Source organism: Lepidochelys kempii, chromosome 2 (genome assembly GCF_965140285.1).
Source record: "Lepidochelys kempii isolate rLepKem1 chromosome 2, rLepKem1.hap1, whole genome shotgun sequence".
Taxonomy (NCBI): Eukaryota; Metazoa; Chordata; order Testudines; family Cheloniidae; genus Lepidochelys; species Lepidochelys kempii.
Genome location: NC_136381.1, coordinates 186,655,213 through 186,681,688, shown reverse-complemented (window position 1 = coordinate 186,681,688; position 26,476 = coordinate 186,655,213). Strand labels below are relative to the sequence as shown.

Sequence of the window (26,476 nt, the reverse complement as noted above, 5' to 3'; positions counted from 1 at the left end):
AGAGTCTAGTGAGATAATCATTCTAAGTGAGAGGACCATGCATTTGAATTTGTATTGATATGAAATCCTAAGCTTTAAGAATGTAAATAAATTAGTACAGCTATGTTACTGGCCTCTGGATCAAAAAAGGAAACCTAATGCAGAATGTTGAGAGAACACAGAGGCAGCAAAACCTAAAAAAATAATAAAGTGAGAGTTCAGCTATTCACATATAAACTAAATGGCACAATGGGGCAAAGTTTAGAGAAACACTTTCAACATTTTAAGCGATTGCTTATTTCTGGAACGCAAGAGGAGACGCTATTCTCAATTTACTCTCAAACAACACACAAGAGTTAGTTCGAAAGTGTCATTAGCTGTGCTGCTAAGTAATAGAGTGATCACAATAGAATTAGAGTCAAAATTCTAGGGGGATGCAAGATACCAAAAAGTGACACACTGACAGTTTCAGAAAGACCGATTTTAATAGACTGAGAGTAGTCAAAAAGTCCCTAAAGGCAAAACTTAAAGAAAGTAAAATCCTTAGAAGTGGCATGCATACTAAAGAAAACAATAGACTCGGACGACCTGCATGCCACTGAACAAAAAGGGAACTCAGGCAGTAAAGTGTAAAGCAGCATGGTGAAATGATAAGGTTAATGAAGTTACTTGAACCAAAACAGCTATCCTTCAAAATTTGGAAATTTGACACTAGTCAGACAGCAGCATAAATTATAGCAGGCAAGAAGAGCCAAAATGGATTTCAAAGAGCAAATAGCTAAATATGTAAAAACAAACACAAAGTTTAGTACATCAGAAGCAGAAAGATTGCAAAAGAATCAGTGAGGTCTGCTAGATCACTACAGACTAAAGGGAACAAGAAGGCATATACGAGTCAGAGACCACCAGAGAAGAAAGGCATCCAGCAACAAGCCTGGGTTAATTTTTTCTCTGGAATAGAAGTTCGTGCATTTGGTATTGTCTTCTGTGAACAATGAGGGGTTCTTAATTGATGGAATATGAGATCTAAAACATACTTCAGCTAGCACTCATATCTGACCACTGCATGCCTCCATAAAATGTCTCCCAGGTTGAGGACGACCTCTGGGAGGTGTATAGACAATGGGATAATTCTGTGGTGATGGCACTGTTTCTAGAGCCTGATGGCTTCCTGGTAGAGAGGGGATTACCACATTCCTCCCTGTTTTTAATATAGTGCATAGCAGACATGTCTGTGAGGATTGGTACCATGGAATTCCAAAGGAGGACAGGAACACTATGCAGGCTAGACTGATGGCCCTCAGCTTCAAGATGGTCAAATATAATCACAGATCCTGGACCCGTGTGTCTTGGACCTGCAGGTGGTTCATGAGGCCATCCCACCCTGTCCCTGGATTGTTTGTGATAAATGTCAGTCAGGGAGGGGACAGAGTCAGATCCTTTTTTGTATGTTCACTGGATCCAGCCACATCAGCTCTTGTAGGATGTGGGACAGGACTGTGACTTTTTTGTTCATGTAGTGTCCAGACAGGGCATACACAGACCTTAGGCACAGTTGTAAGGGCTGAAGATGAATTCTGGCATGCAGTGTTACATATATACCTGGCAACATATGGCCTAAGATCTCCAGACATGCACACACAATCATAGTTGGGTTTGACTACAGGTAGTTTACCATCAACTGGTGACACTGGACTCTGCTCTATGGCAGGTAGACTGACTAATAGGGAGTTGATCACAGCTCCTATAAACCCTCTCATCTGAGATGTTGTTGGGGATTATTTCTCATTACTCATGTGGAGTTCTAGTTGGGGGAACAGAGAGAAAACTTATCCAAGGCTGTTGCACTCTCCTGTTGGGATCTGCATCTGATCAGCCTGACATCCAAGTAAGGATAGACATGGATTCCCTCGCCTCAAATATGTTCCTACTACTGCCTTGCACTCTAGCTGCCACGAAGACACTGAAGGGCCATGGTGTCTGTATTTGTTGAGTCTCCTCAGGTCTAAGGTAAGAAGGGGAAGGTCTTCATCCTCTTTGGAATTAGGAAATACTGAGAGTAGAAGCCTCTTCCCTTGCATTCCTTTGGAACCTCCTCTATGGTTCCTAAAAGCAATGAGGCCACCTCTGATTGCATGAGAGGGGCAGAGAAGTGGTGGGTGGAGTCAAGAGTGGAATTAGATGGGGTAGCCATGGAAAGGATCTCTGACACCCATCTGTCCGATATAATGGCAGACCATGCCCAGTGGAACAGGGACGGTGGCTTTGGAAGGTAGTTTGACCTTCATTTGACCAGTTCTGATGTGGTTCCCAGTTGTGCAATCAAATTTGCTGGCATGTCATGGGAGTGGTGTGCATTGCTGAAGAGGAAGAAGGTTGGCGCCCCCCTCTGTCATACCGTGGTATTTTCTGTGCCTGGTATTCAGGATGCCTGTGCTGGTATGCAGGCATCCAAGGCCTCATCTGCAGGTGAGGACTGTATGGCTTGTGATATGGGGATGTATGGCTTGTGATATTCCCCAGGGAATTTAAGGTGGCCTTTGAGTCTTAATGAGTACAGAGCAGTCTGCTGGCTAACGGGCTCTGTGCCCACAAAGGTTAAGCCTTCATTGTGACTTTTACCTCTCTCGGGATACCCAATACTTGGAGCCACAAAGTTCTGCACATCACTGTGGTTACCACAGATCTCACCACAGTGCTGGAGATGTTCATTGTTACTTGGTGTGTCATCCAGGCTACCAGTTGACACAACCTCAACCCTTGATTATGTTTCTTACCACCTCTCTGGCATCTTGTGGAGCACTGGAAGAAGGGCGGGGGGGTCACCTTGTACTACGTTAAGAAGTTATATTAGGCCAGTAAGACCTGGCAGTTGGCTGCATGCAATTGTAGAGAGAGGCAGAAAAGTGAGACTTTCTCCCAAAGAGGTCAAGCCTTTTCAAGTCCAGGTCTTGGATGGTACTCTTGCTCAACTCAGATTTTTTCCTGTACCACGAACAGAACTAAGAAGCCTGGGTTGGGGTGAGTACAGAAATACTCAAACCTTGTTAAAGGTATTTGGTACCTCTTCTCAACCTGTTTCATGGTGGGCATTATTGTGGCTGGCACCTGCCACAGGGCCTGGTTGGATCAAGCAGCCCCTTCTTTCTTGGGATGGTAATATTATCCAGGCCAAGAACTGATAAGATGTCATATAATTTGGTATTTCTCTTCTACCACTGCTGTCTCTATCTCCAGAGGGAGTGCCTAGAACGCTTTAAAGTCATCAGGCATTGGTACCAATGCCAAGGATACTGCCTTTTCAGGAGATGAAGCTAAGAGGTTCCGTAGGTGGCAATATGGGGTGCTGGTGTTGCTCTACCCTAGGATCTGGTTCCTCCCAATATTCCAGCATACATGGTCTAGCCAGAGATGCTGACTGGGAACATGACCTCTTCCTCTATTACAGTGAAGACCGGTTCCCCAATGCCTGAGATGGTGGCATTACTGTTGACTCTTGGGCATTGACCAGTCCACTGCCAGTCTTGTGGTGGTGGCTGATCCCTGTAGGGGATTTTGGCAAGCCACTCCATGGTATTGACCTCCATTCTGAGGAGAAGGGGTTCTCAGCTTGAAGATGGGGAGAATGTATGCTCAGGTTATAGTGAGGAGGAGACGACCTCCTCTACGAGCAACAACGACTTACATGGCACTCTCAGTACCACGGTCTGTACCAGTAGCAGCAGGTGCTTCGGCACTGGTGGTTTTTCCAAGTCTACCTTGGGCTCGTTCACCGTGGTTGGTGTTGATGCTGAGGGGGTAGGTCCTGGAGCCAGGGTCAGTGCTGGTGTGGTCTTGGGTGCCATAGGCTGCTCCATTTCCCTAGCCCTCAATGCAATGCAAGACCTGGTGGATTTCTCTGCAGAGGCTTTGCATTACTGTCTTTATGGGAGGACACCAAAAGTTCTGTCTGGAGTCTCTACCACTATGGTTTAAGCAACCTGTTGGTGCTAGACTTTGACGCTGTAGTTGGTGGTCCCTGTTTTGATGCTGATATGTGCTTTGGTGCCATAGCAGCTGTGCCCTGTTTCTTTTGTGGTGCTGTTTTGTTCACACTGGTATCTTGTCTGCTGCAGAGGGTGCTGAATGAGCCTGGTTTGTCCTCTAGCAGGATTTGGAACTCGTCTCCTCAGGCCCTAAGACAGACCTTTATGGATTGTTCTGGAAAGTGGCATTTGAACCTTGTGTTTTATGACTTAACATAATCTAGCAAGAAACATCAGGCACATTGAACATCTTCTTGGTATGTGTGATTCTCCAAGGCAGAAGAGACACCTACTGCATTAAATCTTTTAGGGGGACTAGTCCAGCGCAGCATGAACAGGGCTTGAAGCCTGCAGGTTTCAAGTCTGTCATGTTAAGGAGCTCTTTAGAGGGCGGGTTGACCTCCAATAATCTCCAATATCCCAGCAGTTGAAGAGGAAGATAATCAAAGGAGTTCTGAAGAAGTTCACAAGATTTGAAGAAGGCTGAGCCACATCTATGGTCAGACATTCACCATGTTCCATTTTGCTGCCACGGGTGGTAAGAACGGACTGGCTATTCCATTCTTTATGCGCTCAGATGGGAGCATGGTGTGGCACAGGGTGTACATGAAGCCCCAACAGACACTGCTACTCAAGAAATTCCAGTCACATGCATGTCTACAGTGGGATCTACACTGACACATGCTCTAAGAACAAGGGAGATTTCAATAAAATGGAGAAGTAGGAAATTCAAAAGCAATAAAAAAAAATACTTCTTCACACACCATATGAAACTAGAACTCACTGCTACATTGTGTTGTTGAAGCCAAAAATATTAACATTCAAAAAGTGATCAGCTATACATATGAAGAATAATAATATCCAGAGTTGTTTTAGTTAATGCTAACAAATTTTGGGAAGAGATTAAGCCTCATGCTTTAGGGCTTAAACCAATCTGTAACTACTAGGAATTAGGAAGAGACCTAACTGGGGAGAAGAAGGGCCTACATTATCTTGCACCTTCCTCTGAAGAACATGGTGCTGACCAATGTTAGAGACAGGACACTGAACTAGACAGACCACGGATCTAATCCAGTGTGTCAATTCATTTTCTTCCTAAATAAGGAGTGAATCATCATTTAATTGAGTCTGTGAACCATTATTACTGGTGGTAATGCAGAAGAAAGAACCCAGTTTCACTTTCAGTGTCAGGTTGAGTTTGTAGAGCTGGCAGTTAAAGGCAGTTTTTCCCCTGTAAACTGAATGTTTGGCCTAGAAATCAGAAAGACAGTAACTATTCAACCCCATTTTTACAGAGTAATTTTTCAGAGAAGACTCTCACTCAAAACTTGAGGGAAAACTCTAAATAGACATTAAAAAAAAATACCTGAGAAATTTGAAAAAAGCCTTGTATAGGTAGAGAACCTATGTTTGAGTAACCACTGCTGAGTTTCCTGGATTGTGGCTGAAGGATGAAGTTGCTGTGAGAAACAGGGTTGAAGACGACAATTTTGACGTTAATTTTTTTTTAATAAAACAAATAAAATCAACTACTTTTTTACATTATTAAAAACAATTAAGTATCTAATTTCCTTTCATCAGAACACAGCAATAATTAAATCAGTATGAATCGCCTCCACTTCACCGATTATTCAGCAATTAGGTACAAGGTTTGCATTGTGTAATGAAGACCGAACAGGAAACTAGATACTCACATCTCCAGACCCTTGAGAAGTTCCATCTCCTTGATGATTTGGGGAGGAAGAATTGCTATGGTGGAGAGGTGGAACAAAAATAATGATATTACTGGATTTTTAAAAGTTAAGAGAATAAAACCATTCAAGCATTATTGATAAAAGTAACCTTCAATTTCCAAAATGATAAAAAAAAATCCCTATTTTATGGCAGCAGCATGATTCCTAGGTTAAAGACCACTTAGGGAATAAACTGGTCTGGTGGAGATATGCTGTAAGAAAGAGGAATATCATCACTTAGACTGTGCAAATCACTTGGTTCCTAATCTAATCCCTGCTAGTCAACTGAAAAAGCAGCACCCATAATAAACTCACACATCCAACCATCTATCTTAAAAGGAAGAAATGAATAGTGGTCACAGGATTGAAGAGGTAAGAGAGGTGCTGTCCATCCTCTGATGCACAGGTCAGTCACAAAAAAGGTAGAGATGCCAGGATCAGCTTTCTGAACACCCTGAAAAAAATTAGTGGTTCTCCTGAATGTTGCATTAGTGACAGTAAATTACACCAATACTTTACATTTATATAGCACCTTTCAACCCAGTTGCTTGTATTTTATACATATGGCACCACTGCAGAGGCCTCTGACAAGGAGGGCATCAGTCAACCAGAGCAAAACATGAGATAGAATAGTAGGCTAACCTCTACTCTTACATAACATTCAGCTCAGATAGGTTCCGTTTTTAAAGTCTAATCTGAAAGACTGATATAGATACTGGCCTGGAGTTCTATTCTGAGGCTTAGACTTAAGGATGTGCCAACCATACCAAAATGTGAAACACATGTCTACAAGACAAATGAAATATTTAAAACCTGATATTTAGATTACTAAGCAATCGTTTCCAGCAGAGCCTATAGGTTTCAGAGCTAACCTGTGTACTTTTTAAAGCTTTTCTCTGCAGAAAATGCTTCTGTCAAACATTCTTCTCCCCCCCCAACACCCCCATTAGGCCAGGTCTGAAGGGTAAAATCTGTAATCTGTCACTGTCATGGCGTCTCCTTCCCAAATACCATCATAAGCAAAGAGATGCATATTAAATGTTTTCTGTAAGTGCTTCAACTACAGCACCTACTACCAGTAAGCCACCACCCTTGAAGATAAAAAAGTAGAAAGACAAAAGAAAAACATGGAGAGAAAGACAACACTCTTGATCATAAATCTTCCCCTAGGTCCCTCATCTTTAGTTGTGCTATCTCACCTGACTCCCCTTGGTTTAAATGAAGGAAGGAAGATTGATTAACTACTTAGCAGCTATTCCTGGTATTTCACTTTGAATTTCTTAGATTAGATTTACTGTAATATCCCCCTTCTCTTACAGGAATTAGTTATAGTGGTACAAGCACTTTTATACCAATATTACTGTCCACACGAGAGGGGGTTGTACTGCTATAACTTCACTGATACAGTTTAAGTGGTCCGACTTTCATGTAGATAAGGCCTTAGCAAGTACTTTTCCTTTTAACTGGGATATTTACTATTAATTGTGCTAGGGTCAATAAATTAAAGTTTCCAGCAGTGGATACTGAGGAGGGAAAATATGATTCCTGGGGTTGGAGGAATAATTTTACAATTGAAAAAAAATGCCAAAAGTATCGGAGTTCTGAAAAATGTTGGCCACAGTTTTACATTCCCCCCCCCCCCCCTTGCAGCTTAATTTTGGGGACTGGTAGTCAAGCTTTCATATTTATATATGATCTACATTCAAATTAAAGGAAAATGCTTTAAGCATAAGATTGATTTTTTTAAAAATACCTCAGATTAAACTACAGAAAAGAAACTTACCTGTCTGGGACACTGTAGGTACTATGTTGAGCAGAGGTAAAAGTTGGTGTTGGGGTAGGGCTGTTGTTTACAAATGCTGTAGGAGTATCAGGCCATGGTGAGCACTGATGATACAGAAAAGAATTAAACAATACATTTATCCTAAAACCTATGTCACTTTGGCATGTAGTCTTACACTCAAAAGCCCTAAATTCACTCTTGTAGAATTTTAACCTTAATTTTAATTAAGTTTCCTCCACCCCACTTGTTCCATGCATCTATCTGATCCTGACCAGGAATTTTAACTAAAACAAAGCTTTTTTTTTTTTTTCCTTGTTCCATGAAGGAAATTCCTATTTATTAACAACTTGATTATTGCTTTCTAATGACACAATGAAGGTGGTGATGATGGAGCTGATGGAAGGACTGCAGAGATTATTCAGTTAATAAAAAAATTTTTTAAAAATGAACACATCTGAAATCTGCACAAAACAACCCCAGTCGGCTGCAAATGGCTACAGAAGGTTCAGGAATAGTGAGTATAAGCAAAGCGGAGAAACTAGATTTCAAAATGGCACTCAGTCAATAAGCTTAAAATGTGCCTACCCTGACAGTGCTTACATCAGCTGTTACTCTGAGATGTCTAGCAGTATTTCTTTTTCAGACTATCATTCTTTGGACTGAAATTTAAAAGTTATTTAGTATATGACTAAATTGATGCCCCCATGCAGTTTTGCTTTCTCTTAAGTTTCATGCTAAGCTGGGAGTTTCATTCATGAAGTAACTCATCACAAGCATTTACTGATAAACCCACTGTCAAGTTAGGTCAATTTTTTAAAAAAATCTACCAGCCAGGATAAAGGCCCTTTAAAATTACACTGGTTTTAGTGCTCCAAATGCTTTATCATAATCTATTAAAAATTAAATTAATTTTTAAAAAAGATTTAGGTTTTAATAAAGAAACGTGCAAGGACAAATGGATAAACTCTAAAACAAGCAGCCAAAGAGAGATTAAATGAACTGAAGGTCAAGACCATGCTAGACATGCCAACACAGGTTTCTGATACACTCTCCAAGATTGTCTGTTAACCCAAATATCAGCTAAAGTTTCTCTAAGGCAGTTTTTAAAGCTATTTGTTGAGAAGCAAGAGCTAAACAGTGAGTCCCAGAATTTAACAGGAGTCTACACTTCAAAATGGAAGATTCAGTGAACTTGAAATGCCTCATAGGTTTGAGTACTGAAAGGTCCTTTTATCGACTAGGAACCACAATAACATGAGAAAAATCTTATGCTGCCTGCACATTTTTTTGACATGCTTATTAATGGTTTTGTACGAGAAGTCTGGCTTTCACTTGCCAGCAATGGGTACACCAAAAATCCTAAAACCGGTTAACGTTCCTAGAGACACTGGCTTGGGGCCTCAAAAGCTGGAAAACTTGGAAATCGCATATAAAGTGGACTCACTCTAGAGGTGGATTTGTGATCTTATCATTTTATTAATACAAAGAATGTCACATTGTTACCGTGTACAGATATAGCCAATGCTGGCATACTAGACTGCGACTTCACTCATACTAAACATGATCGTTCACTGTTACCCAGTACTCCCCCACCCATTCTGTCATATCTACCTGACGCCTCTCATCATAAACTAAGACTCTAAGCTCTCAGGGACAAGGACTCCATTATATGCGTGTACAGTACCTAACACAATGGGGCTTTGATCTCTAATGGTGAGCTCTAGGTACGACCACAATACAAATAATAAAACTAACGAGCCATCTATTTCTCTAGCACTAAGAGGAAAGTTTAGAGGGTGGAAGGTTTCTGACATCCCTAAAACATCACACGGCCAGGATACTACCTCCTGCCTGTGCTCTAGTGAGGCAATTTTCTGTATATACTTACCACTGGGACATTGTCTTTTGAACGGTTTTGATTTTAATACAGCTTATAGTGAATTTCTTCAGTTAAAGCTGCCAAAGATTTTTTAATTTTAACTTTTTAGCATTTACACCAAATCAGAATACCCTGAGACTCTGGAGTTCTGGAAGTAACACTGCACAGTGGGCTTTTGACTAACTTTAAGGAGAAATAAAAAAACCACTCAGTTCAGTTGGGACAGTGGGGTAATTTCCTTTGAAGATTCTCAAATTCTCAACCTCCAAAGTCCAAGAGACTCCACTACAAATAAGACAAGAATTACATCTGTCTTACTCTTTGGCTGCTTTCCTGAAGAGTTATTGTTCAAAAAACCTGAATTTTCTGACACCATAATTTGTGATAAAATACTATATGATAGGGCCCTACCAAATTCGTGGTCCATTTTGGTCAATTTCAGGGCCACAGGATTTTAAAAATCTAAAATTTCATGATTTCAGCTCTTTAAATCTGAAATTTCATAGTGTGGTAATTGTAGGGATCCTGACCCAAAAAGGAGTTATGGAGGCAGGGTGGTGGTGGTGGTGGGGGGGTGTTGCAAAGTATTGTAGGGGGGATTGCAGTACTGCCACCCTTACTTCTGTGCTGCTGCTGGCGGCGGTGCTACCTTCAGAGTTGGGTCCTCAGTCAGCAGTTGCCACTCTCCAGCCACTCAGCTCTGAAGGCAGTAGCACAGAAGTAAAGATTATATGTATGGTATTGCCACACTTACTTCTGCGCTGCTGCTGGCAGGGCGCTGCCTTTAGAGCTGGGTGCCCAGCCAACAGCCACTGCTCTCCAGCTACCCAGCTCTGAAGGCAGTGCACAAGGGTGGCAATGCCAGGACCCCCCCTAAAATAACCTTGTAACCCTGCTGCAACTCGCTTTTGGGTCAGGACCCCCAATCTGAGAAATGCTGGCCTCCCCTGTGAAATCTGTATAGTATAGGGTAAAAGTGCACAAAACACCAGATTTCAGGGTCTGTGACATGTTTTCGCAGCTGTGAATTTGGTAGGGCACTAGTGATAATGCTTACTCAGTCTTTTTCCAGTACTCTGAACATAGTTACAACATATTTGTTTTGCTTAAATTTTCAAGGTTCCCCCCACAAAATGAGGAATATTTAGTCAAGTGATTAAAAAAAATTAATCGCTCGATTAATCGCACTGTTAAACAATAAAATAACGTTTATTTAAATATTTTTGGATGTTTTCTACATTTTCAAATATATTGATTTCTATTACACAGAATACAAAGTGTACAGTGCTCACTTTATATTATTTTATTAGATATATGCATTGTAAAAATGAAAAGAAATAGCATTTTTCAATTCACCACATACAAGTACTGTAGTGCAATCTCTATCGTGAAAGCACAACTTACAAATGTAGATTTTTTTTTATGTTACATAATTGCACTCAAAAACAAAACAATGTAAAACTTTAGAACCTGCAAGTCCACTCAGTCCTATTTCTTGCTCAGCCAATCGCTTAGAGAAACAAGTTTGTTTACATTTACGGAAGATACTGTTGACTGCTTCTTATTGACAATGTCACCTGAAAGTAAGAACAGGTGTTCGCGTGGCTCTTTTGTAGCCAGCGTTGCAAGGACAGTGCCAGATATGCTAAACATTCATATGCCCCTTCATGCTTCGGCCACCATTCCAGAGGACATGCTTCCATACTGATGATGTTCCTTAAAAAAAAAAAAGTGTTAATTAAATTTTTGACTGAACTCCTTGGGGGAGAATTGTATGCCTCCTGTTCTGTTTTACCCACATTCTGCCACATTATAGTTGTCTCAGATGATGATCAAGCATATGTTTGCTTTAAGAACACTTTCACAGCAGATTTGACAAAATCCAAAGAAGGTACCAATGTGAGATTTCTAAGGATAGATCCAGCACTCGATCCAAGGTTTCAGAATCTGAAGTGCCTTCCAAAATCTGAGCAGGACGAGGTGTGGAGCATGCTTTCAGAAGTCTGAAAAGAGCAACACTCAGATACAGAAACTACAGAACCCGAACCATCGAAAAAGAAAAATCAACCTTCTGCTGGTGACATTTGACTCAGATGATGAAAATGAACATGCATTGGTCTGCTCTGTTTTGGATCGTTATTGAACAAAACCCGTCATCAGCATGGACATATGTTTTCTGGAATGGTGGTTGTAGCAGGAAGGGACATGAATCTTTAGTGCATTTGGCATATAAATATCTTGTGACGCCGGCTACAACTGCACCATGCTGTTCTCACTTTCAAGTGACATTGTAAACAAGAAGTGGGCAGCATTATCTCCTGCAAATTGTAACCAAACTTGTTTGTCTGAGCGATTTGCTGATGTAGGACTGAGTGGACTTGTAGGCTCTGAAGTCTTACATTGTTATTTTTTGTACATAATTCTTCATTTGTAAGTTCAACTTTCATGATAAAGAGACTGCATTAGTACTTGTATTAGGTGAATTGAAATATACTATTGTTTATCATTTTTACAGTGCAAATATTTGTAATAAAAAATATGAAGTGAGCATTGTATACTTTGCATTCTGTTCTAATAGAAATCAATATATCTGAAAATGTAGAAAAACGTCCAAAAATATTTAATAAATTTCAATTAGTATTCTATTGTTTAACAGTGCGATTCATCAAGATTAATTTTTTTGAGTTAATTGCATGAGTTAACTGTGATTGACAGCCCTAATAGTTACACAATATGCACATTAAGAGTTGTATGCTGCTCTCACTGTAGCACTTTACATTAAGCCATGCTGCAATTACTGTTCATAATATATTAAGATGATCAAGAAAATGAATAAATGAGACAGCCAGTCAGAGGCAAGACAAGGATATTTGTGTCCACCACTGCACAGTAAAGTGGTTGCTACTTATTAAACATCTTCTATTTGATATCAAAATAGTAAAACAAATGATATCCCTAATTTCAACCAATTAAACATTCTCAACCTTTCAGTGGCCTAATATTTATTCACCCTTACTTTCTCTTAAGCCACTGACTTCAGACTATAGAGTCTCACATGAACTTCATTTCTCTTTAAAAAGCCTTGTTTATAGAAAGTTTTTTTTGTATCAGAATGGATTAATATTACATGACAACAGCAAGATAGAGGTCAGCATTGTTATATACAACTGTGTCGTCTTGCAGAAGAACCAGAAATATTTTCCAACAAGTCAGAGTTGCTTTAATCATATCTGCAATAACTAAAAATGTTATCCATGGAACAATCCTTCATTATTCCATTTTGTAATATCCCAGGGTGGATAAAAATCAATTATTAAAAGAAAAATCGAATTTTTTGGATAAAATAGTTTTTTCCCCCTCAAAAAGCATCTAAAGATAGTTTTAACTAAGATACATTATAGCTCAAAGATATCTCGTCATGGTATAGGGATTATAAATTCTAATTCTATAGTATGAGATATATTCATGTAATGTTGAAGAAAAGTTTTGTAAATGAGTTCCGATAGTTCATGGATTAGGGACCCAATCTTATCGGGTCTGTATAGATTATTTAGGGTAATCTTTCTATCTACCCAATGGGACTCAGTGCTCAGTCTGGAAGATACCATCAGAGATGCTTAGTTTTGCAGTTTTCAAACTGTGGATTTGTGTCTCCAGAGACAACACGCTTGTTAACAGCAAAAAATGTTTTAAAATAAATAAATAACTAGAGGTGAGAAATAACAGACCTCAACCCTATTGTCCCTCTGCAAATTTGTGTACACAGAGTCAATCCCTTACCTCTCCCTAAAAGTGCAAAGCTTCAAAAAGTTCAATGAATAGAAGATTATTGGGGCAAAAGAGATCTGAACAATGAGAAGTCTGGAGAGAAATGTGAGGACGGAGGGACAGGCAGTAAAAACAAAAGTGAAACTGTTTGAGCAGCATATACCAGAAGTCTTGAGGTCTTTCCGAGTATAGCCTTCATTGGATTTGAGATCCAGAAGGGAAAACCTATAATGGTAGCCTGCCGAAAAAGAGACCCAGTTTGGGAATATTTTAATGAAGTTCCTCTACCTGTGGATGAGACAGGCATGCGTGCAAAATGCAAACAGTGCAACAAAGAAATGCAAGGCCTGGTTGCCCGAATGAAACAACATCATGAGAAGCGTTCCTTCTCAGGAGGAAGCTGCGTTGAAGATGATGAAAGGAACATGTCTGAACATGCAGGATCTTCAGGTTGGTAAACTTTTATTTCATACTTCTTTCCTAAGGACTGGCTGTCTTCCTTCTGGACTATTCTTGAATTCTCATGTTTGTGCAAAATATATAGTTGTTACTCTACAGTACAGTTAGATGCAGTTGTGATAAAAAATAAAAAGCGGACATTGTAAAAGGAAGATCTGCCTATCTCACCTTTAAAGTAGTACTGAGTGTCAGTGCAATGAGTAATACTAAATGAGCAGTATGGGAATAATAATTAAATAACTGCATTGACTTATTTTGTTTAGGAGAATCTATCCTCAACATACAGGATTCTGAAGACTATCCACCTTCACGATCACCACCATTTTCTATAGTTTCAGAGTTATCTGCCAATGATAGTGTTTCAGTCACATCATATATGTCACACAGCCACAGTATATCACTTGTAGCAAAAAATCTCCATCATCCAGAAACAACCATAGATAAGTTTGTGATAAGAACCAGCAGATTACAAAAAGAGGTAATTGATGAAAAAATTGCCCGGTTTGTTTATGCAACAAACTCTCCTTTCTGTATGATTGAGAACCCACACTTCATTAACATGGTTCAGTCATCAAGACCAGGATATAAGCCACCCAACAGAACAGATGTCACAGGCAAATTGCTGGATAAAGTGTATGAAAGAGAAATAGATCAGTGTGCAAAAGGTCTAGAGGGTGAAATTGTTAACCTGAGTCTTGATGGGTGGAGCAATGTCCACCATGATCCAGTTGTATGTGCTTGTGTGACAACAGAAGAAGGGAATGTCTTCCTTCCAAACAACTGATACATCAGGAAATGCACACACAGCAGAATACTTACAAGAAGTAGCAGTAAAAGCTGTAACAAACTGTGGAAAAAAACCTCAAAATGTCTAGTACGCAGCTTGGTCACAGACAAGGCTGCAAATATATCCAATATGAGAAGAAATTTAGAAGGGAGTCCCAAGCTAACAACATACGGTTGCAGTGCTCATTTGATACACCTCCTAGCCAAAGACTTCAGTGTTCCAGAAATGAAGGCTAATGTTGTTGAAATTGCAAAATACTTCCTTAACAACCACTTTACAGCAGCCGCTCTGAAAAAAGTGGGAGGAACCAAGCTAACTCTCCCACAAGACATGTGCTGGAACTTAGTAGGGGACTGTTTTGAGCACTATATCAAGAATGGCCTAATCTGATGAGAGTTTGTGAACAAAAACGGGAAAAAATAAGATGGCACTCTCACAGCCAAAGTTCTCAACATTAGGCTTCAGAGAAATGCTGAACACATGCCGAGTACCCTGAAAACTTTTTCTGAAGCCTTGAACAAATTGCAGGGAAATAGCTGTTTTATTGCTGATGCTGTTGAAATTTGGAAGGCACTGAGTGAGATCTTAAAAAGAGAAATATGCAATGATAGAGTTAAATTACATGCATTAAAAAAACAAATGGGACAAGCACTATCTCCAGCTCATTTTCTTGTAAATATTCTCAATATTCGGTACCAGGGTCAAACCTTAACTGCTGAAGAAGAGGAGTTGGCTCTGACATGGACATCCAGCCATCATCCCTCCATAATGCCAACAATAATAAATTTCAGAGCTAAGGGTGAACCATTCAAGAAATATAGGTTTGCTGATGACGTTTTAAAGACAGTCACACCAGTGAACTGGTGGAAATAACTTAAGCACTTGGATTCAGAGACTGTTGAAGTGATCATCTCACTTTTAACAGCTGTAGCTTCTTCTGCCAGTGTAGAAAGAATACTTTTCTTCCTTTGGACTAATTCATTCCAAATTGAGAAATCGTTTGGGAACTGAAAAAGCAGGAAAGCTTGCTTTACTTTTCCAGATTATGAACAAACAGGAAAATGAGGGTGAAGGCAACTGAGTCAGCTGCAGAAGTCAATATTTTCTCATGTTGACCTGGCTGACAGTCTATTTAATTTTTTTTTTAAAATATTTCATTTAACTATTTTAGTTAAAAACAATTTTAACAAAAACAAACCTGACTTTAAAAAAACTTGAATGTTTAACTAAAATTCAAAAATTCATATGCTTGTTTTGTTAAAATATTATAGGTTTGATGTTGAAGAAAAAAATGCAGAATACATAACACTATTGTTTTAGTTAAAGAAAACAATTTAAATGTCTGTCTGGTGATGTTCTCCTCCTAATACAACATGGCAAGAAAATCCTCCAAATATTAATGATTAACCTGTTGAATTGGAGATATTTATGAAGTCATTGGGAGGTGAACTATCTGCATCAATTACTTTTGGTAAATGAAATAAACAATCATTTTCTGATATAGCTGTAAAACTAATCTGAAAAGTTTTCAAAATAAATCACTTAAAAATGTATAGTGTGTACCTTCTAAAAATGAGACCTACATCTATCTCTGAGTTGTGAAAAATATGTATTAAGGTATGTATAACAACCAACAAGAATGTACTTTTATGTGGAAATCCATGATTCAATCGAGTCTTCCTGACTAGTGATTTAAATCAGGATTTAAATCAAATCCACCCTGTTAAGACTCATTCTCAGTTGCTTGGAAATAGAATTGCAAGAGCATGCTTTAATTTTTGAGATTCTGGGGTCCAAGTATGCCTGACCAAAGAGCCTCAATTTCCTTCACAAGAACATCAGGTCCTGTTGAATAAGGCTATCAGAAATAAAGCTGCTTGGTTGACCGTATTTCTTTTAAATACAGTTTAAATATCAAAGGACATGATAACCAAGCAGCATTACAGAGAATTTTACAAATTACAGGGTTGGGATGTTGATAAGAATTCTCCCCAAACAGAAAAGATATTCTGTTATAGTGATCCAGTCTGTGCAAGGAGAGAAAGACCATTAGTCATTTTGAGTTCTTTTCCCACCCAAGCAGTAGTTTGTTGTAAATCTCTAGTTTGGAGTCTCATTCCAGCAATCAAACCCAAATTCTGCTCCATATAGTTAATCTCAGCAACTAAAGTTGCTAGTGAAATTTTGTTCAAGTTTTTGCAGTCTGAAGCTTCAGCAGCTCATCATTCTGAGGGATGAAAATTGTTGAGATACACATACGGTGATAATTGCATAATTTTGCAAATGATCGAACTCTCATCTTCTCTGTTGCCCTTTGCTAAGAGCTCTGTTTTTTCTCTTGGGAATTGTGGTCTATTAAGTGACCATTCATAATTCCCATTCATAATGAGGGCTTCTAGAAGCAGTGTGGAGTATGTTTTCTGTTTATTCCCAGCTATTGCACAAAAATTTTCGAGAGTTGCATGGAATGCGGCATTAGCATGTTCTGCCTCTTTCATTTTCTCTAGTAGGTTAAAGAAGACAATCTACATATTGAAGAATAAATGTAGATTTTAAAAGGTACTTTAAGAGGTAATTTGGCAGAACCTGAACTTGTCCTGTGCCTGGTCTTGTCTTAATAAACTTCTGAACCACTCCAAGGCACCAGTTGCATTCAAATGTTGCTCGGTCCCAGCTAGAGGTCTGACTGCAAACCTTTTAAATTCACTCCTGGGAGAGGGCAGAATATTCCAACCAAGTGTAAGCACCCGCCCTCCCCCGCCCCCCGCAGCTTCTCTTATGTATACATTTCCTCCCTTTGCTCCGCCCCTAATTAACACACCTTACTGCCCATACCATGAATAAAGGTGCCACCAATTAACCATCAGCAAATAACTAAAAGCCAGAATTAGACAATTTAACTATTTTCCAGTCTTCCAATGGGCAGCTGCAGAGCTGCCTTCGTTCCTGTTACCAGATAATACTATACAAATAGAATCATACAATATCAGGTTTGGAAGGTACCTCAGGAGATCTAGTCCAACCCCCTGCTCAAAGCAGGGCCAGTCCCCAATTTTTGCCCCAGATCCCTAAATGGCCCGCTCAAGGATTGAACTCTCAACCCTGGGTTTAGCAGGCCAATGCTCAAACCACTGAGCTATCCCTCCCCCTCTTTTAATCAACACTTAAAAGAATGCTCAGATCTCTAAAATAAGGGCAACTGAATGGACAAGAAAAACCAACTCTGTAGCGTGCACCCTGAAGGTAGGTTCTCTTTTCCTAACCTTCCTTGGAATGTTCAACTCAAAGGGATCGTAATACAGACATAGTTTGTTTATTTAACCCTTCAACAGATAAACCCTTGTGCCATAGCAGGCTGCCCTCCACAATAGATAAGGTAAGGTAATAGGAGGAGAATATTGGTCAGTAAGGGCTTCCCACTGCAGCTGGAGGGCCCCCCTGAGGTCTTCCAGATTAATCAGTCCTTCAGTTTCCTAAAGACCTGGGGTGATGGGTTCACAGCTTTCTTCGGTCATTTTCTTACCATTTGCTTGCATTACAGAATTATGCAAATTCAGAACTACACGGGCATTCTGAAATATTAACTGAAACTGAAGTTAGCTGAACAGCTTTGGCAGGAACATGATGAAATAGTTAACCAAGATCTGAAGTCCCAGGTGCTTGGAGACCAACTTACAAGATGAGACTCAAAGGGATGCCAAGTAAGAAGGCACCTTTCGTATTATATCAAAAGAATAAACGTTTCAAATGTTTTGGTTAAGAACTGAGGTTTTTGCCAAATGAAACGCCTCCATGCTATAGAAAGTGAAATTTCTAAAAAAAAAAAAAAAAAAAATAAAAAGCAAGCAGCACTGAAGTGACCCTGACAGCAGTGCTGTCTGAACTCAGGATTACAGAGAGGATACTGCTGTACAAATTTGGAGATCATATTCTGATGGATTTATTGCAGCCTTGGAATAAGGATGCTGGAATTCCCCTTTGACTTAGGCAATGCACAAAGATACATTTGCAAATGAGAAGGAACATGACTAAGACTCTGGTTCCCTTCATTATATCATGGCTCAGACCATGGACAAAAGGATTAACCTTAAGAGGACCTAAAAGCCCATGCTCAGATTCTTAAATTTCATAATCTGAGCTAAGTAATTCCCCAAAAGTAGTATTCTGCTCAGAGAAAATAGAAAGACTGCTCTTGACAAAATCTGGACCAAATCCATTGTCAGAAAAACAAACAAACAGTAAGTACTTAGAGATGCTGCCATACTACAGTGGGAAGCCCCAAATACCTCAGTTAGGGTCTTGAGAAGTTGCCATCTGATCTAAAATGAAGACAGCCTTGGAGAAAGAAGGCTCAACATCATCTTCCAAGGTTTGTAACTACCTTTTTAAAGGTCCAGGATGTGTCAGAGAGCCATTTGCACACAGATGCCCCTGAACACAAACTCTTAAGCACTGCAGATACCTTCTAGTTCATCAGGTCCTTTGGAGCCACTTCCCAGAGCTGTTTTCTCCCTACTCCCAAAACACTGAAATTCACTCTGAATTTGTGTTTTGAGAAGGTACAAAGTTACCTAAAAAGTCAAAGATTGTGGGTCCTGGGAGAAGTCCACTCCCTATCCGAAGTATCATAACTACAGCAATGAATGAAAAAAGAATTAGAGGCCTTTTTATGACTACCCTAAATAAGATCCTTATTCTCAGGAACAAAGTCACTTTTCAGATTTAAGAGTGTGTGCTGCTTGATCAGCATGACTATTTATAGAGCCCCCATAATGGCATGTCAAAGAACATATAAAAATATAGGGTTCCTGTCCCAAATAGCTTTTAGTCTAACATGACCATATAAAAGTAAAAATTCTGTTTGTGTTGTAAGTTACTTTAAACACAGAGCCAGAAAATGAGGAAGTTACTGTCCCCATAATGCTAAATCAGCTATGCTGCACATCCTGTACTTTTGGCATTTAACTTGGATATATTAAAAGATACATTTAAGAAGAAACAAACACAAAGAAGTACGAGGTACATGCGATAGAGCCAACCAAAGGTTACTATGATAACCTTAAAATTAAGTGTAACCCACACATATGCTTTATACTGCATCATTTGGCTTTGTTTCTCCAGAGGAGCAGAAGAGAATGCAGCAGTGTGGAGGAAGGAGATATGGTAACATGGAGGATCTTACTTGGATACTGAGTGTCTGCACATGTGCAGAGAGTACGGCATAGTAACTCAGAAAGACCCAGAAACTTCCAGAACAGAGTAGTAGATATCAGACACTCGGTTGCTGTTCTGAGGCTGTATAGGAAGTTTTCACTGTGGGCTACTCACCAGCAATCATACTTTAGTCACCCTTGGAGAGCTGAGCCAATCATAAAGCATTAGATGAGGTGGTCATAAACAGAGGTGCTAAAAGTGGCCCCATGGACTCAACAGGTGACTGACACAGAACCAAGAGACTATCTGCTGTGAGGGCTAGGTCCCAAGCCCTGATCCACTTTGGACATGGGCTGCAGATTTCCGTTTCCTCACAACTGAGAGCACCTGTCAGCTATTAACCCAAGGCTTACAATGCTGCTAGCTGTTGAGGCCCCCACTGTTTGCTGACAGGGTTCTGAAGTGTTTGAAAGGACTGAAATGCTGCCATTTCTCAAGCTCTGAAGAGTCCAGGTGACATACTGTGGTCACACTACAAAGAGCGAGAAAGCACCTGTTTGAAGATCAGAGGGGAATGTGTTTTGATAGGTGCACTAATGTACAGAAAACATTATGTTAAAACCTTGTATTTGAATGTTTGTAACAGAAATAAAAGGGGGAAGTCTGTATAAGGAACACCAGCAGACTACGGTTTAATAGCTTTTATTTAAAAATTATTCACAGCATTCCAAATACTATTTACCATGTTATGCACATTAAATGTTTGTTTTACTAAGAAAAGGTATGGTGCTCTCTCTGAAGCTGACTGGGAACTATTCGCATCCATTTATCAAGGTTTACATAAAATAGCCCTGAATTTTAACAGTCATGTTTTTTGAAGTCATTAAAAGACAGAACTCTAGCCTGGGCTTCAGCAAAGAGCTAAGCTGAGGTGCAGTATAGTTAGACACAATATTGCATGAGCAGCCCATGTTCCCCATTACATAAACACCAAGTCAAAAAGTGAAGCGTACTATGAACTGAAGTTTTTGTAGTCTAATTTTGTATTTCAATTAACTTTTGTTTAAAAGAATTAAGCTCTGTACAGTACAAGCCTTACACCTGCAAAACTTAACGTTCAGCATATTATAAACTCCACATTTGCAAAGATTATAAAGTTCGAGGAGTATGGCTCATAATATAGAGCCCTTTAATCATTGAAAGCCTTCAGCCCGTAGTTCTACATGACCTCCCTTGAGACAGAGAGGACATGAGTTGAAGGATTAAAACAAGAAGTGTCTCCTGGGCTTAAAGAGTGTTGACTACAAGGGAAGAAAGAGGGCAGTGAAGACCTAATGAAATCATTATGAAAAGGGCTAGGTCTATTCTTGCCAAATGTAAGGAAAGTTCTGTCTTTCTCTTCTAGAGACTAAGCTCTGGCTTTCCAACACTTAAGAGGGATGCAAACTGGAGAGCTCCTTCCCACAGGACGACACCTGCCTGACAACTAGCAGCAGCAGCAACATGCACTTAGCACCTGCTGAGTACAGGCAGAAAAAACTCCCTGGGCATTACCATACTCTAAAATGCCTAATTTAGTCAGAAAGGAAAAAGATGAAAAACAAACACACACTGGAAGTTGAGCCTTGCCATCTGAAGAGCTGCCTCCACCTAATTAGAAATGTTAACATGCTTTATAAGGAGAGACACATGTTGAGCACCAATTTTTTTTTCCCTATATACATCTGCTGATGGACATCCTGCCCAACAGCAGAAGAATGTCTGGGTTGACAAGGATACTGCAGAAGAAATGTAACAGTTTCAGCTAAGGAACTACATATTCCAGGTTGCCAGTATTTTACTATGAACTTTAAGTAATTCCAGACAGCCCAGTGTTTACTACAGCATCAAGTAAAACAAAATTCTCCAAAGAATTCATCCTACTGTTTACAGTGTTCGCTTTATTATAGTGCCTCAGTTGTGAGTGGCATTTCATAATGAAAGAATGAACAGGTCCCTTGCCTTGAGAAATGTACAAGCTGAATTCTGAATAGCACACAAAGGGATGACAAAGTGGGGAAGGGAATACTGATAGACAAAAGTCAGCTAATTGTCACATAAGTGATTTTGAAGAAGAGGGGTCAAGGAAATACGAACAAAACTTGCTTGTTCAGTGAATTAAGTCAAATAATTGACTTTCACGGGTGGACATTAACATATGACCAAATTCACCAAGAGGCAGATGCAGGACCATGACTTGCCCAAACAAATAAGTTGCTAAGATCTACCTTAGAAATAAAGATATCGGAAAATATTTATCTTTCACCATAAGTGTCATTTTAAACACCTGGCAGGTTAAAACTTGATAGGGAAGGTGTAAAATATACATATTTGCCTCTTTAAAGCAGATAGATACAGGATTAAACAGAGGGTCCACATTCTGTGAGAAAAGTAGTGCTCAATAACATTAAGCCTCGCTGTATCTGACTTAAGCATGAGGAGAACAAGATGCAAATGGCCAAAGGAAACAAAGTAATATCACTATAGACAACCTCTCTGCAACAATACATAGGGCTTTAAAAGTACAGATGTATATGGAAACTTACATTAAACACAGGTGGAAATATGGGACAAAACATACATGCTTTAACTAAATTTTGCTATTACCTTTACTTTCACTGATTACATATATATAAAGAAAGCAAATAGCTTTTAAAAAACATCTAGCTATTTCAATAAAGAAATGCAGGTGTAAACTGAAAGCTCTTGGGTTTTTTTAAAAAGAGTCACGCAGTCCCTCTGCAACAATTTGTCTTAAGTGTTAGATTTAGGAAGCATTCCTCACTGAAACAGAGTAATTGGTGTAAACGAGAGTGAATGAAATTAAGCCAAGGCAGTCAAAATATGTTTTTATTTTTGATCATGGAAGTTTCTCCTATATCTAACACTGCACAAGGTATCTTGCACAATGAAAAGGTAAGCAGAAGTCCCTTACAGTGCCTCGCTTTGCCAGAGAATCACCGCAGTCTGCTGGCAAAGTCCGCTTGCTGGACTTTTTCTGCTCATGTTCAACTGCATCTTCAATTATAGGCTCAAGCCTCATCTGGACAAACACCAAAGATTTGGATCAATTTCTTTTCATTATACAGTGAGGAAAGATCTAAAAGCCTTTTAAAAACTTTTGCAATCTTTAGAAAACTGTATAGAACTCACTGGTGTTTAAATAAAAAGAAAATGCAAAAACCCAGTGAGGCTCTAGCCATAAACTCAGTAGTCTCTAAAAGTAGGGTTTTGAGCTCAGATTTGACATGTATAAATAAATCCTAAACCCCAGGTTTTGTTTTTTAGCTGCAAGGTTTTTAGATCTGTACATGAGACTTGTTTTAGAATTTAGCACAAACAGTGCTCTAGCCAAGGGTATTTGAGTACCATATCTGCTATACAGCCAAGTGAAATTTATCAGCAGAATCTTAAAGGTTACTTGTGTTTTTCTTTGGGACAAGTTTGTTATATTAAAAAGCCTACCTCTGTCTATATGTTTATGCTGTAATTCTCCCCCCTTTTTAAGAATATAATTTACTGCTAATATTTCTTATATTGTATCTAGATAAATTTTCTTCATAAATACATGCAGTTCCATCTTGTTACCTCTGTGAGGATTGTGGTGTCATACGAAGGTTGATACTTTTCTTTTTCATGTGCAGTTCGCTTCTCCATCTTTTCTCTGTCTGTTTTCTGTTTCCTGTCTGCTCCTTTTGGCTAAAAATGAATAGTTACATGAGCAAGCAGACAGAAAACAGCTTTGCAACTGAAATATGGGCCTAAAAATCAGCCATTATAATGTAAACAAAAAATTTATTTGGGACCATTATTTACAACTATTACCTTAAAAACTTTAATTTGGCAGCTGGCTGAATGCAAATGATCTGTGTATTCTCCATTTTCAGTCTGCTTAAAAGTGTCAACCTGAATCCTAAAAGGAACTCCTTTTTCACCTCCATGTTTACGTGGGGTAAATTCAGTGCTGATGCAATGTACCTGAAAAACAAAGTGAACCTGTATTCCATTCTGGGCATATTCTTAATTCTTTTGCCACCATCATTATATAAATTTCTCTGACAGGGTGAGCAACAATTTATGGCTTATCCAGGAAATGAAACTGGAAATCCAAGGCAGGTAAGAACAAATTCCTGTATCTTTGCCAGCCGCACAGGCTTGGAAGTCAGTAAATAGGGACAGGTTTAAACCTATCAATACATCACCTATATAATCCCAAAAAAGTAATACTTTAACTCCTATATCTTTCACAAAATTAAAGAACTGTTGTGGATCCTCATCAAATGTAACTAAAATAATCCCTCTCAAGTTCTCATACAAGATTTTAAGACAAATATAAGAGCAGAACAACTACATGAATCATGATGAATAAATTCAAAGATTTTTCCAGTATACAATGGTATAATTTAGCTAGCCTGAACAGTAAGTATATTTTCTTTAATATAATGTCTTGCAATTTCTATCAAAACCATTTACTGGAACGATTTTTAAATCTGATTTGAGGCTGGGATTTTCAAAAAGGATGCTAATGGAGGTAGGTGCCCAAGTGTCAATGAATGGCAGTGGGAATTGATACCCAACTCCCTACAGCTTTTTGAAAATACCAGAATAAAGGCATTGGGTTTAATGAGACATGTGAATACCATGGCAGTAAAAAGGTCCAATAAGAACAGAGTGCTATACTAGGAAACAATACAACAGTTACAATGTTGTAGGGCATTAAATACTTAGTATATCACCAATGCCACCACACTGCGCACTCCCACCTTCCAAACAGTAAGAGTTGACTAAGCTTTTCTTCATGCTGTTAGCACATCCTGAATGGTTGAAAATATAACTGTACAAACAAACATAAAATGGATGGCTCATTACACACTCTTTACTCCCTTGCAGCAAAGCCTGACATGGAAGCAGACATTGTAACAATTGTGTAATTCCTTGACAAAAGGAAGAATTATTACTGTCAAGGTACAGTAGCACAACATTATCTACTGCCAACGTGGAAACAATCTACCTGATTTAGCAGGCTAAGGAATATTGCCACCTCTCGCTTTGTACTTTTCTTCATACCAATGCCTGATTTTTGAGATAAAATTATCCAGAAGGAAGACTATAGCATAATACAAAGGATTCTAATGAAATCTAATTCCATGGAATAAATCACTTAGAAAAAAAACCTGTCTTGAATATAATAAACAATCTGTCAAGAAGCTAACATCTTATCAATCAGGTAAATAAGAGAACTGAAAATCTGCTTTGAAATCCAGTGATTTCAAATGCTTTCTCTATTGTTAAAGCAGATTCAGTTCTGTTTGTGTCCTCATACAGGAGCCCTATTAACTGGAACTGAAGTAACAACAGTTATTTACAAAAACTGCTTTGAAAATACACCTCCCTAAATATTTATCCATACAAGATGCAAGAGCTAATCATTAATTTTCAGTTAAAACACACTTTCATATTCATTTTATTGATCGGTTTTAAAAAGCTGCTTCTGTTCTAAGCTATGTTTAAAACTCTCATATCAAGATGAAAACTCAGCTAGCATCACCTACAGAAGAAGCAGTTGCATGGATCTAAGTTTCCAAAAATGATGGATCTATAAAGGAAAGAATCACATAGCACAACTACCATCACATTCATGACCTGACAAAGACCAAATCAGTACACATCCAGTAAAGCAAAATCTCAAACCTGAATAAAGGCAGATGTACGCTTTCCAGGATCCCACAGAAATTCGACTGCATTGAGCTGGCTTGGATTTGTCTTTAGATCAATTACTCCAACAGACATTGGAATATCTACATAAAAATGAAAGTATATGCTATAGGAACACAGCGAGGATTTGAATGGTTTGTTTCGAATAAAAACCCATTAATCTGCAAACTCATCTACAGTGAAATGTACTGTAAATTACCACACAAGGGATGACAAAAATTGGTTGTTTAATGACAGTGATTTTCTGATAAAGATGGAGATGTGTACTTAATTTCTGGGGAATAATGTGAGGTGGTCTCATGGGTTTTACTGTAAATCTTATGAAATTACAATAATTACATTTTTACAGTATATTAGCAATAAAGAGATTTTTCTCGTGTTCCCCTGACTACCAGAACACATTTTGCTCTCAAAGAACAAAAGGGTTATTAATTGAATTATTTAGTGTTGCTGTTGTTTTCTGTAATGTTAGATGAAGGCCATTAGAGGTTTTCATGGAAAATTCACAATGTAACATTATTGAAAACATTTATATAAATCTCAAGTATCCTAACACAACAAGCAGCATACAGACATTGGTATGTATGCTTTTGCTATCCCCACTGTTGATATATAAATTGATGCTATTCATATAAAGACTGAGTCTCTTATTTTAACCCTAGATAATAAGGGAACTGAGAGACGTACCTAAGTCAAGAAGTCTGTCCCCAGGGCGATTCCACTTCCAACCTTCCAGTTGCTGGTGCTCTGTATATTGCAACCTTCTGTCATGGAACACAACTCTTATGATACTCTAGTCAGAGGAAGAAAGTTAAAGATTAGTCTTAGAATCTGTACACATTAAAGAGGAGATTGAAATACGTACCAGTGATAAATACCACACACTTGTAGAACAAAATCCATGGGAAGCACCTAATCCAACTTTATTTAGTATAAAGTCTCAGAACACTTTAGACTAAGTAATACAGAAACAAAAGGTGTAAAGAAGGGACAAGAAACAGAGTATGGTTCAGCTGCAATATAAAGTGAAATGGAGAGCTGAGGCAGACACTGCCCGAAAAGGCTGTTACAGATTATGTGAACTGCAGAGGATAAGGCTCTCACACAGCGCAGTGGCCAAATTACATGGATAGAGTGAGGCAAGCATTAGGAAAA

General features: G+C 38.9%; 1 protein-coding gene across 8 annotated transcripts in view; it reads right to left on the bottom strand.

Moving 5' to 3' along the window:
* Nucleotides 1-26,476, bottom strand: part of UBP1 (upstream binding protein 1) — a 60,399-nt gene that overhangs the window by 9,437 nt on the left and 24,486 nt on the right. For 7 of the 8 annotated variants that reach the window (XR_012157460.2, XM_073333078.2, XM_073333080.2 and 4 more), the window contains 8 exons: nucleotides 26,009-26,114; nucleotides 25,298-25,404; nucleotides 23,432-23,584; nucleotides 23,195-23,305; nucleotides 22,542-22,649; nucleotides 7,521-7,624; nucleotides 5,699-5,753; nucleotides 5,371-5,464 (listed from right to left, as the gene is read on the bottom strand). Coding sequence is in view for 7 of the 8 variants with exons in the window: in XM_073333078.2 (XP_073189179.1) it covers nucleotides 5,371-5,464; nucleotides 5,699-5,753; nucleotides 7,521-7,624; nucleotides 22,542-22,649; nucleotides 23,195-23,305; nucleotides 23,432-23,584; nucleotides 25,298-25,404; nucleotides 26,009-26,114 (838 nt within the window). In the remaining variant the exon portion in view is untranslated. The remainder of the gene's footprint in view (nucleotides 1-5,370; nucleotides 5,465-5,698; nucleotides 5,754-7,520; nucleotides 7,625-22,541; nucleotides 22,650-23,194; nucleotides 23,306-23,431; nucleotides 23,585-25,297; nucleotides 25,405-26,008; nucleotides 26,115-26,476) is intronic. The other variant, XM_073333081.2, reaches the window with a different exon arrangement.